Source organism: Euprymna scolopes, chromosome 25 (genome assembly GCF_053919585.1).
Source record: "Euprymna scolopes isolate OS-2025 chromosome 25, ASM5391958v1, whole genome shotgun sequence".
Lineage (NCBI taxonomy): Eukaryota > Metazoa > Mollusca > Cephalopoda > Sepiida > Sepiolidae > Euprymna > Euprymna scolopes.
The window spans coordinates 93,240,379-93,252,518 of NC_136506.1; the positions used below are offsets into that span (position 1 = coordinate 93,240,379).

At 32.9% G+C, this 12,140-nt stretch overlaps 1 protein-coding gene across 3 annotated transcripts in view; it reads right to left on the reverse strand.

The window, feature by feature from the left end:
- LOC145247513 (organic cation transporter protein-like) overlaps positions 1-12,140 on the reverse strand; it is a 128,699-nt gene that overhangs the window by 19,726 nt on the left and 96,833 nt on the right. For all 3 annotated transcript variants that reach the window (XM_080109329.1, XM_080109328.1, XM_080109327.1), the window contains exons 5-6: positions 9,533-9,704; positions 2,365-2,580 (exon numbers count right to left, since the gene is read on the reverse strand). In XM_080109329.1, coding sequence (XP_079965455.1) covers positions 2,365-2,580; positions 9,533-9,704 — 388 coding nt within the window. The remainder of the gene's footprint in view (positions 1-2,364; positions 2,581-9,532; positions 9,705-12,140) is intronic.

The window sequence follows — 12,140 nt, forward strand, 5'->3', positions numbered from 1 at the left end:
GCCACTCGAGGATAACGGTTAAAGAGTGTACAGTAGAAATTGGACAATATAGTAATCGTTAGTAATGGAAATTCGGTAAATTTGCTAACAAGTGGAACGGCTTATCAAGAACTTGTTTACGTTAGAATTGAAGACAACCATATTGTAGTAAGCTGGAAAGCAGGAAAACAGAAGACAATTCCATAGGCGTGCAGTTCTAAGAAAGAAGCTTTGTTCACGGAATCTACGTTTAGGTTTAGGCACAGGTAAAGAGTGGGGGGAATTATTGATAGTGTTTTCAGCTAGACGAGTACTTCTTGTGAAAGTTTGGCGAGGGAGGACCATAGACTGAAGCTCTGTCGAACACTTTCCATGAAAATAACGATAAAGCAGAGACAAACTCGCAACATCTCTTCTGTGAGATAGAGGTTGCAGGGAAGAGAAAAGGACATCTTCTACGAGACTGCAAAGTCTATTTTGAACTCTATCAAGGCAGGACAAGTCCTTTCTAGCAGCTCCTCACCAGATGTGGCAACAGTGTTCCATCCTTGGACGTATCTGGCTCTTATATAGATAGAGAATTGCATCAGCAGTGAGATATCTACTGGATCCATAGAAGGATCCCACCATTTTTCCAGCGGCCTTGGTAACAGATTTGATGTACATGTCCCATTTCAGATCAGGAGTAAAGTTCAAGCCCAGAAGCTTGTCAAAACATGAGGCCTCCTCAAGATGAGATAACATACAGTTAAATATCTATCTTCACAGAACTATGAAACAACAACACACGCCTTAAATAATTACTTATATCATTTACTGTAAATTGGCAATTGTGTAGAATGGTCAACAGGAAAAAGGTGTGAAAAAACAAAGGGTCTACAAAAAACTGTTACTAAAGGCAATGAACGTTGATTTTATACATACTTACCTAACGCAATTAAATCTTTGTAAGCGCTTTTATTTTCAGTTAAAAAGTTCAGTTAGATATTCAGGATGTTCAAAAAGTCACCAAAAGGTTGAAAATCTTTGTCATTTTACCATCAATGATCAGTTCTTAATGATCGATAAAGATAATATTGAACAACATAGGCAAGTTGTGAAACTGTTTTACCAACATTATCTCTCGCTATGGCAATGTCAAATGACCACCACGCTCCCCAGACTTGATTAGCCCCGATTTTTTCTTGTGGGGATATCTTAAATAAAAAGTCTATGTTAACAAACCCCAAACTCATTAACGAAATAAGGGAGTTAAATCGCAATCCAGAGATTTTACAATCTGTCATGAATAAAGTTTTGGAAAGAGCACAAATATGCGAAGCTGAAAATAGGCAACATTTAAAGCACATTATTTTTTTTATAAATAATGATTTTTTGAATTTTGAAATTTTTACAAAGTTCCTAATGTCTTCATCGGATTGTGTTAAAATTACAGAAAGATATCATCAAAAATAAAGAATCTATTTAAATTCAAAACCTTTCAGTGACTTTTTAGACATCCTGTATTATGTTAGATTCAAAATCTAAAATGGTTGATAAACACTCACCAAACATCTCCAAGGTTTAATTACTTTTTTTTGTTATTTTCTCTTTTAAATTCGGTAAAAAAACGTAAATGTTATTGCGTTTAAAACTATTACTTCTTATATATGTGTTTGTCTTTTTTATTCACAACTCAAAAATCAGTCTTCGGAGATGTTCAATAAGTGTCTGTCCGCCATTTGTTAATTTTGAGTCAAACGTAATATAAGAAATTGTTCGATAGATAGGAATATAACTTTTATTGCATTTGGTAACAGTAATTTGTTGACTATTTGTTTTTTTTGTTTTTTGTTTTTGCCCTTTTTTCCTGTTAACTATTCTACACAATGGTTTCAATGTTAATTGAATCAAAACAGCGGAACTTACTCTTCCATTAATCGGCGGAGATCTATAAAAGACGTAAAAGACCATTTGAAAGACTGGAGGTTGAAATACGCTTTCACGTGATTCCGTATTAACTTGCGTACAGACAAACAAATATAGAGTTTTGATACCTAATACAAGTAAGAGATAAGTTCAAGATAAAAGAGAGTTTAAGTATTATACTCCCCCCTTCCCTGCTCGGCAGGAGACTGATGGAACAATAATTGAGCAGGTCAGTTCTTTCACTATAATTTTTGAATACTAATACTACGGAGAAAATTTTATAGCTATCACGGAAACCAGACTCGGCCAGGCATTTGTTGAATACGTGTTTCCGTATTTGTTTACGCAAAAACCGAGAAAGATAGAGTTTTGGTTCTTAATATGAGAAATAAACTGGGTTCAAGTGATATACTTCATCCTACTTGGCAGAAAAGGCGGAGGTAATTCATAAAACATATATTAAAAAAAAAATCTTACCAGTTGAACATCATGATGAGTGTAATCTTTAGAAGTTTTGGAACGAGGAATATCTTCCATAATCTCACGGTTCGATCACTGGTTCCTGAGATTTCGATTTCTTCGTTGGTTAAATTGAAATCACGTTTGTTGACCTCGGCTATTCGATTCAAAACAATTTCTGCTTTCTTTTTCTTATTCGTGGCGAGGAGCCATCGGGGTGACTCTGGTATGGCCCTGAAATAAGAGCAAAACTTAGTATTGATGATCGATTTTAATTATCAATAATCATAATCAATACCAACCATGAATATCAATAATCAGTATCAGTTAATGTCACTAAATAAGGTTTGTTGATGATATAAGAAAAATAAGTCTGTGTAAGCATTAGAAAGGTTCCTTATTTAAAATATTGTTACATGAGAAGTTATTTCGAGTAAAAAGTTAATTTATTTTACCCATCTAAACTCGAGAGATACACGATTAAAATGTGTAAACATTGAATGAATAAAAATAAAGGTGGCTGTCACCCGCAATTTCGTAACGCAAGCCGCAAACTAAGACCGAGTGAAACGGAACGAACCGAGGCAAAACTTACAACTGTTATTATTTCTATAAATAAAAAGAAAATTAAAAGGGAAAATAATTTTAACAACTGTTATTTTTATTTTTTTACTTGTGTCAAATATATGCAAGAAAAAGAAATATGAAAAACAACTTTTAAACAATTTTTATTTTAAATTAAATTTTTTATGCTTTGGAATGACAGATAATTCAAACAACTTTTAAACAGCTTTTATTTTGAAGTAAAATTTAGTTTTAATTTAAAATCACAAATAATTTATGCAGAATAGATGTACGTCGTGCTGCAAAAGATTTCGCCGAATTTATTTTTACCTTCCCGTTCTCTCCATATAAATTCATAAAGAAACAGACTAAGCACATTCACCAAAGTCCTGTTGATTACATTTCCATCGATCTTGGTTTTTCATCGCAAGGACAAGGCTGCTATTTGCTCCATAAAATTGCTGTTGGCAGCCATCTTGAATTTTAGTCATTCAATGTTTACACATTCTAACCGTGCATTTCTCGAGTTTCGATGAGTAAAAAAATTAACATTTTACTCAAAATGACTCCTCATATAACAATGTTTAAGATAAGAAAACATTTTTAATGCCTACACAGACTTATTTTCTCATATCACCCACAAACTATATTTAGTGACATTACCCAAATGTGGATATGTAATTGAAATGAAATGAGTGTATCTTTGTTTTGTTATTTATTAACTTGTTATATATATTATTTATTATAGGTAATATTTTTTATGGTGTAAGTGAGTTAACGTGTATCTAAATTTAAATTCTGTTCTTTTAATATTTGTAAGTTTATAAATTGTAGAATCCTCCGCGTTGTTTAATTGTGTTTGAGTTTGCTGATTCAAGAAATCTTCGTTGAAATTTATGTGAAACAAATTTAACGATTTTTGGCTTGTTTGAAGTTAAAAGAATGATTGTGCTGCAATGAATGAGAGAATAAAGCATTTAGGGAATTGCTATATATATATATATATATATATATATATATATATATATATATATATATATATATATATATATATATATACTAGGCTACCCGTGACCCGTTGGGTCAGTATGCTATATTAGCTATGGAATTCATGTATGAGCGTGACACTTGTGACGTAAAGAAAATAGGTTTTTTTTTGACATAACAGAAACATTTCTATGAAAGTATATTGAAATGAAAAAAGAATATAGATAGATTTCTATGAGTCGCTCTGTTTATTATAATTGATTATTTTTGAAAAAAAAAAATAAAGTTACTGAATAATAAGTGGTTGGCCATACTTATAGTTAAATGTGCATTGAGCCGGGAAAAATAGTGGAATCGTCCCATCACTACCCCTTTTTTCATCCACGTTGATTTTCACCTTAAATAAGTAAAAGAACAGAATTTAAATTTTCCAAATTAAAAATATGAAAAGAAGAAATAGTCTCATTTTTCTTATACATACATACGTGTGCGTATATGTGTGTATATGTGTATATGTGTGTATATGTATATATGTATATGTGTGTATGTGTGTATATGTGTGTGTATATGTGTGTGCATATGTGTGTATTTGTGTGTGTATGTGTATGTTACTTGCACTTCGAAATTCCAGGTGGCAGCCATCTTGAATTTTAGTCATTCAATGTTTACACATTTTAATCGTGCATTTCTCGAGTTTCGATGAGTAAAAAAAATTAACATTTTACTCAAAATGACTCCTCGTATAAAAATGTTTAAGATAAGAAAACATTTTTAATGCCTACACAGACTTATTTTCTCATATCACCCACAAACCCTATTTAGTGACATTACCCAATATCAATAATCAATATTTATAACTAATATCAATAACCAACAATTATAATCAATATTAATAATCAATATTAATAACCAGTAATCAATATTAATAATCAATAATCAAATATTGTTTAAATTAAATTAAGACCAATTTTGAAAAAATAATAGAATCCCAAACAAAGTTTAAAATTTTTCTGTAGTATATTTCAATACTAGCAGACTGCCCGGCATTGCCCGGTCGTAAAATACGCTTAAATATATTTTGATTAATGCAGACTTCGTATTTATCATTATATTATATTGGAACCAATATATAGTAATGATTTAAAAAGTTTTTAAAAAATTGCTCATGCTACACCACCGAGAAAAACCAAAAAAATTTAGCTAACGATTTATTTTTTCCTTTGACGTTAATGCCTGAGCTATGAAAATATGCTTGTTGCAAGGCTAAAAATGAAAAAAATGAACCAATAGTTATTACGTTACGCATGCATATTCGTAATGCCGTCGCTTGACCTTCACCTGGCAAATTCCATTTGTTTAATTTTCACATTTTCCACCAATGTCCACCGATAAAATCCAAATATAACGTTTCGCATGGGTTTGAATACCATATATATTAAGTTTCATGCCTGTAGACCAAAAACTGAGAGAGGAGTTTCATAGGCAAAATTTTTAAATAAATATATGTTCGCATTCATAAATATGTATAGAAATAGGTTTGTGTTTACTATAACCTTTTTACGCAAATATTATACAAGTATAAACCATGTAGAATATCTGCATGAATATAATTACACGTAACAATTAACTAAAGATGATCATCCCTAAAGAAAATAAAAAAAACCTAATAGGGAATTAATAAATGAACGTTTAAAGAATATGCAAATTAGCTAGATTTTATTTTATTTACAAGAAGTGAACTGTTAAGAAAACCCTTTTAACCCTTATCCCTGAGTGGCTTCCGGGCCTTGATAAGTGGCGATCAATGTGTAAAAAAAAAAAAAGATTTTTTGCAGATGAATGCTATTCCACCCTCCATAAAAATTACGCAATCCACGATGTAAGCCGTTACTATTTAAGTCTAATACGCATGAAAAGAGTATCTGAGAAAGTAGTTTCTGAAGCAATTTTTTCTGTGCTAATAAAATACAAAATTGACTATATGCAATATGTTCTCTTTTCGTCCCTAGACCCACGTTTACGTTTTTATATTCGTATTAATTTTTCAATTGAGCTCCAAATTTTATTCCCCTCTGTCAAATATTCACAGCAATAATTCGTCTAGCTACACCACAGCAACAAAATTTCCTTTCTTTCTCTCCTTGCCAAAATACAAGCGAAACATCTGCATGAGGTCATAAGCAATGGAGAAATCGTGACAGAACCTCCTCTCGCCATCGCTCTTTGAGTGGGTTAACGATTCCACATTATGAACAAAATAGACTTCGTAGCTTAGTGGGGGATGCCCTTTTCTTTTCTCTGCAACCTCTTTCCCGCAGAAGAGGCGCTGCCAGCCGGTCTCTGCTTTATCGTTATTTTCATGGCAAGTGCTCAGCTGAGCTTCAATCTATGCCCCCCCTCACCAAACTTTCACGAAAAACACTCGTCTAGCCAAAATTACTATCAATAATTTCCCACACTCTTTATCTATGCCTAAACGTAAATGTAAATTCCATGAACAAAGCTTCTTTCTTAGAACTGCACGCCTGTGGAACTCTCTTCCGATTGCCTTCTTCCCATTTGACTACAATCTGATTGTCTTCAAGTCCAACGTAAACAAGTTCTTGATAAACTGTCCCCCTAAGTAATCCAATTTACAAAATTCCCACTACTTATGTTTACTACGCTATAATCACATTGACTAATGTATATCCATTAAGCCTTATCCTCGAGTGGCCTCCGAGCCTTGATAAGTGGTGATTCCTGTGTAAAAAAGAAGCATTCATAAGCAAAGTTTCTTACCTAGTGTTACATGATAAGGGCTGTCCCCTTTTCATGTAAGTATAAAAATAGAGAGTTTAGTTAAAATGAAAGTGAAATAGCAATAGACGAAATTCGAACCTCGTAATTTAGGTTTAGAAATAGATTACGTGTGAGAATTTAAAAATGCAAAACAAACGTTTGTTTAGAATATAGATAAAATATTGCAAGAAAAGAATGTGAACTGTCAAGTTTGTTATGAAATTTTAAATTGAAAGAATGCAGCTTATAAGATAATGTTTTTAACATATTGGAAAAATAGGTTACTGAGTATAGGTTAAAATTCTTTTTGTAGAAATAGGAAAAGTTTTGGACACGTATGTCCAGAACACGTGAAAGAAGGCACATGTTTTAACATGTGTATGACGTCACGGAAAATAGAAAGTTCTAGTTATAGAGAAAAAACTTTAGAGTCAGAAGAAACAGTCAGTGAAAAAACTCAGAGAGAGTCAGTCGTCTAGGAAGCGAGACGTCACGTTGAAACTAAAATGTGAGACTTTGAATTCTTGAGGATGGAAATCACGGCCGGTCGTGTGAAGAATAAAACTCATCTGTATTTGGTAGAACGTCGTCTTGTGTTTGTGATTCCTACAAAAAGGTAAATTAAATTGTATTATATGTCTGTGTTATAAAATGTCGTTTCATACACATCTCGACATGTCATATCCATAATGTGAATCAACATCATCATGTCTACACAATGTCCGAACAGTGAACACTGTCTCTTCACTCAAAGAGCTTTCTTCTTCTACGCATCTAAGAATGAACATTTAATATATAAGAATCATAACATGAACAAAGTCTCTTACAACAACATCTCTCTCTGTGAGTCTTTCAACATTCCTCTTAAACAGTCTCTCTAAGATACAACAAGCCATCTAATAAGACTCTTTCTAAGAAATTCTCTCTTTTAATGAAACCCCTATATGTAATACTAGAACATATCGCTTGTGGAACAAGCTACCACGAGTTTACCTTCCAACGGTCTACAACATGGTTGTCTTCAAGTCTGATGTGAGCCAACATTTGTTGAGCCATCCTCTTTGCTAATCAGTTTCTTAAGCAATCTTCTGCCCATCACACTTATTATTCTCGGTTCAACTGACGACGTCTTTAACTATTACCATCTAGTGCTCCTCCTCGTGGCTTGGTAAGTGGTGACCCTTTAGTATAAATATCTATATATCTATATATTTATAAAAGTGAGAATATTTGTGAGGACACTTCTTAACCTATATATTCAACGAATATTTGATCTACAGTCTTGAGATTTTGTATATAAGATTTCAGACATGTGGAAAACTTTTTAGAGTAAGTATTTTGAAAACATCTTTTAAAGTTAGTGTCATGCTGGTCTAATGGTTATAGTAGGAGATTCACTGTCTTTAGGTTTTGGTTTCGATCTCAGCTCGGGTATTTTTTTTTTTTTTTTTATTTACAGGAAGTGAACTGTTAAGAAAAAATATATAATGCTCACATGCACATATCTCAGTTTATTTCTGCTCTTTTCTGTTAATTTTTAAAAGAAATTTGCCGTTACGTTCAATAACGAGCCACGCCGGGTACATCTGCTTGTATATATATAAAACAATTCTTACCAAAACTCGATGATGGCAAATAGTATGGAGAGTTAAGAAAAAAATTTGGATGACCAGCTCCCATCGGTGTATTAAGAAAGTCAATGAAGTTATAATGTTATGCAACAGGTCGAACACAAGAAATGTCGATCTATCTATTTAGTTATCTGTTTTTGTATCTATCCATCTCGGTCTATCTATCTATATGACTGGAGAGATGGACGGGAGATGAATATGAAGAACATTTATAAAATCTGTCAAAATATGGTAAAATCACATCATAGACACGTTCACCGGAAGGGTTGGTCAGCTGATCAGATCTACGTGTGAGTCACGTGATCAGGTTAGCTGGAGATTTGAGAGTTGGAATTTGGACGTTGAGCAGAGAGGGCGGTTTAACAGGTTGTCCTCCCCCCTTTCACTGGGGAGGGAGCTGACGTGTGTGAAAATAGAGACCTAGAAGTAAACCACGCAAGCAGAATAATTCACTTTCCATTCTTCTGTGAACGACACCTGGAGAGTGAATAAAAACTATATAAAACCAATCATCGTCTTGGATTCAATGTGTTTCGTCCAAACAGGTTTCCAGCCTCCCCTCCAAGAACAAGACGAATTCCAGGTGGGCAAGATCAACGACGCATGAAGTTAAGGTATGTCCAAAACACATGTATATCACACACATACACGCGCGCGCGTATATGAACAATTAGATATGAATTTATTCATAAATAGACAGCAACAACATAAGCTAGGGTTCAAATAGTGAAGAATCACAAACAATAGACATTTAGTGACACGTATACACATCAGCACGAACCCTTCGACCCAAATACGCATGGCAACATTTAGATGGTTATACAACGTACACTATTTTGATGCCATTTTGGGTACACGAGTATATAACAATAAGAAAATGACCAATAAAAGCATTGGAAGGTTAGGGTTAGGATTAGCTGAGGGTTTATTTAAAGATCCGATTACTATTAAATACATGAACATTATGAATCTGGCTATGACAAGAGAATATTCTTCTTATTGTTTTGACCGTTGAGTATATATCCGATACAGTTAGACACGTTTAATCAATCGAGAATCACATCACTCTATCTAAAAACATATAAGATATTTATTCTTCTGAAGAAGACTATTACTCAACCGGCAATGTTTTTAACCTTTACGTTCAAGTGTCCCCCACCCCTGTAGCTGTATAAGTGGTGGCCCTTTAGTAAAAAAAAGTGAATATATAAAATAATTCTTACCAAATATAGATGATGGCAAATGGTATGGAAGGTAGAGACGAAAGTAAGGCGACCAGTTTCCATTGTCGCACGAAGAAACCCATTAAAGTAACCAGAAAGAGACCAACAGTGTAATAAATCTGGATAATAAGGGACGCATTTGTTCGATGTCTCAGTGAAGAAATCTCAGATCCTGTTGAATAAAAATAATCAAAGAAAAACAGTGATTATTTTAGTTTACACCGAAAGCACAATTAAAACCTAATTTCTTTCGCAACACATATCATCACATAAGCAATAATTAGTACGTCATTCAGTTAGCTAAAACGGGCATATCCAAACTCGCATAGAAATACATCGGATGATGCTAACTTCTCACCGCTTTTGTGAGTTTGTCAGGCAAAAATAAGCGTTTCCAGTCGAGATCCCGGCCTCATAATATGTCAGACCCTTCTCTTGCCTCTCATCATGGTTTGGACGAAAGGCGAGTCCAAAGATGTAAACTCAAACCAATAAATCTAAACGCAACTACATGTCTATAGTACAAGCCGACATATTTAATGCCCTCGTGCTACTATTAAATAAAGCTTCATTAGATAAAAAACAGACACAGCTGCTTCTACAGAATGTATTTGCAAGTTAATGTTTAATGTGATTGCATTCATTTCGACACAATTATATATATATATATATATTTAATATTTCATCTACTTAATTTTCAACCAGTCGTTAGCACATAATATTTCATCTACAAAATTTTTAACTAGTCTTTAGAACATAATATTTCATCTACTTTATACTCGAGCAGTCGTTAGCATATAATATTTCATCTACTTGATATTCGAAAAGTTGTTAGCACCTAATATTTCATCTACTAAATTTTTAACCAGTCAGTGTGACATAATATTTCATCTACTCAATTTTAAACCAGTCGTTAGCACTAAATATTTAATGTACTTAATTTTCAACCAGTCGTATTAAATGATATTTCATCTACTCAATTTTTAAGCAGTCGTTAGCATATAATATTTCATCTACTTGATTTTCAACAAGTAGTTAGCACATAATATTTCGTCTACTTGATATTCGACCAGTCGTTAGCACATAATAATCAACTAACTTTATATTCAACCAGTCGTTAGCATATAATATTTCATCTACTTTATATTCGACCAGTCGTTACCACATAATATTTCATCTACTTTATATTCGATCAGTCTTCAACATATAATATTTAATTTACTTACTTTTCAACAAGTAGTTAGCACATAATATTTCGTCTACTTGACATTCGACCAGTCGTTAGCACATAATATTTCACTAACTTTATATTCGACCGGTCGTTACCACATAATATTTCACTAACTTGATATTCGACCAGTCGTTAGTACATAATATTTCATCTACTAAATTTTCAACCAGTCTTTAGAATATAATATCTCATCTACTTTATACTCGACCAGTCGTTAGCATATACTATTTTATATACTTAATACTCGACCAGTCGTTAGCATATAATATTTCATCTACTTGATATTCGACCAGTCGTTAGCACATAATATTTCACTCACTTTATATTCGACCAGTCGTTAGCACATAATATTTCACTCACTTGATATTCGCCCAGTAGATAGCATATAATATTCCATCTACTTTATAATTAACCAGTCGTTAGCACATAATATTTCGCTAACTTTATATTCGACCAGTCGTTAGCACATAATATTTCACTCACTTGATATTCGCCCAGTAGATAGCATATAATATTCCATCTACTTTATAATTAACCAGTCGTTAGCACATAATATTTCACTAACTTTATATTCGACCAGTCGTTAGCACATAATATTTCACTCACTTGATATTCGCCCAGTAGATAGCATATAATATTCCATCTACTTTATAATTAACCAGTCGTTAGCACATAATATTTCGCTAACTTTATATTCGACCAGTCGTTAGCACATAATATTTCACTCACTTGATATTCGCCCAGTAGATAGCATATAATATTCCATCTACTTTATAATTAACCAGTCGTTAGCACATAATATTTCACTAACTTTATATTCGACCAGTCGTTAGCATATAATATTTCATCCACTTGATATTCGGCCAGTCGTTAGCGAAGGCAATCTTCATTATATAATTATTTCAGGATTTAGAGCATGTTTCTGTAAACGTATGGATAACGAAACGATCCGATCTATATAAATAAAATACTTGATGTGTGTGTATGTTGCTCTGTCCGTGTGTAAATATTTGTGTAAATATTTAACTGATAAATTTCTAAACTGCTGATCACATAACACTGAAATCAACAGGAAATAGTAGACCAAGGATGATTTATAACGAGTAAAATCTTTGTTTGGGAGTGACTAACACGTACGGAAATATATCAGCAAGTTGAAATGCAAAATGTTCACTTCAACTTACCGATATATTTTAATTTTTTCTGCGCATGTCCAAATTCAATTAATTTTTTCAAGTCGTTTTATATTAATTCTTATCTATTTCTTGATATCTATATTGCTAGGGAAATCTGGCTGGATGTTCCGGTTTCGATTTTATATAATGGCACCCAAGTAATTATTTTAAATCTTTTGAAATCAGTGCTATATATTAGTTA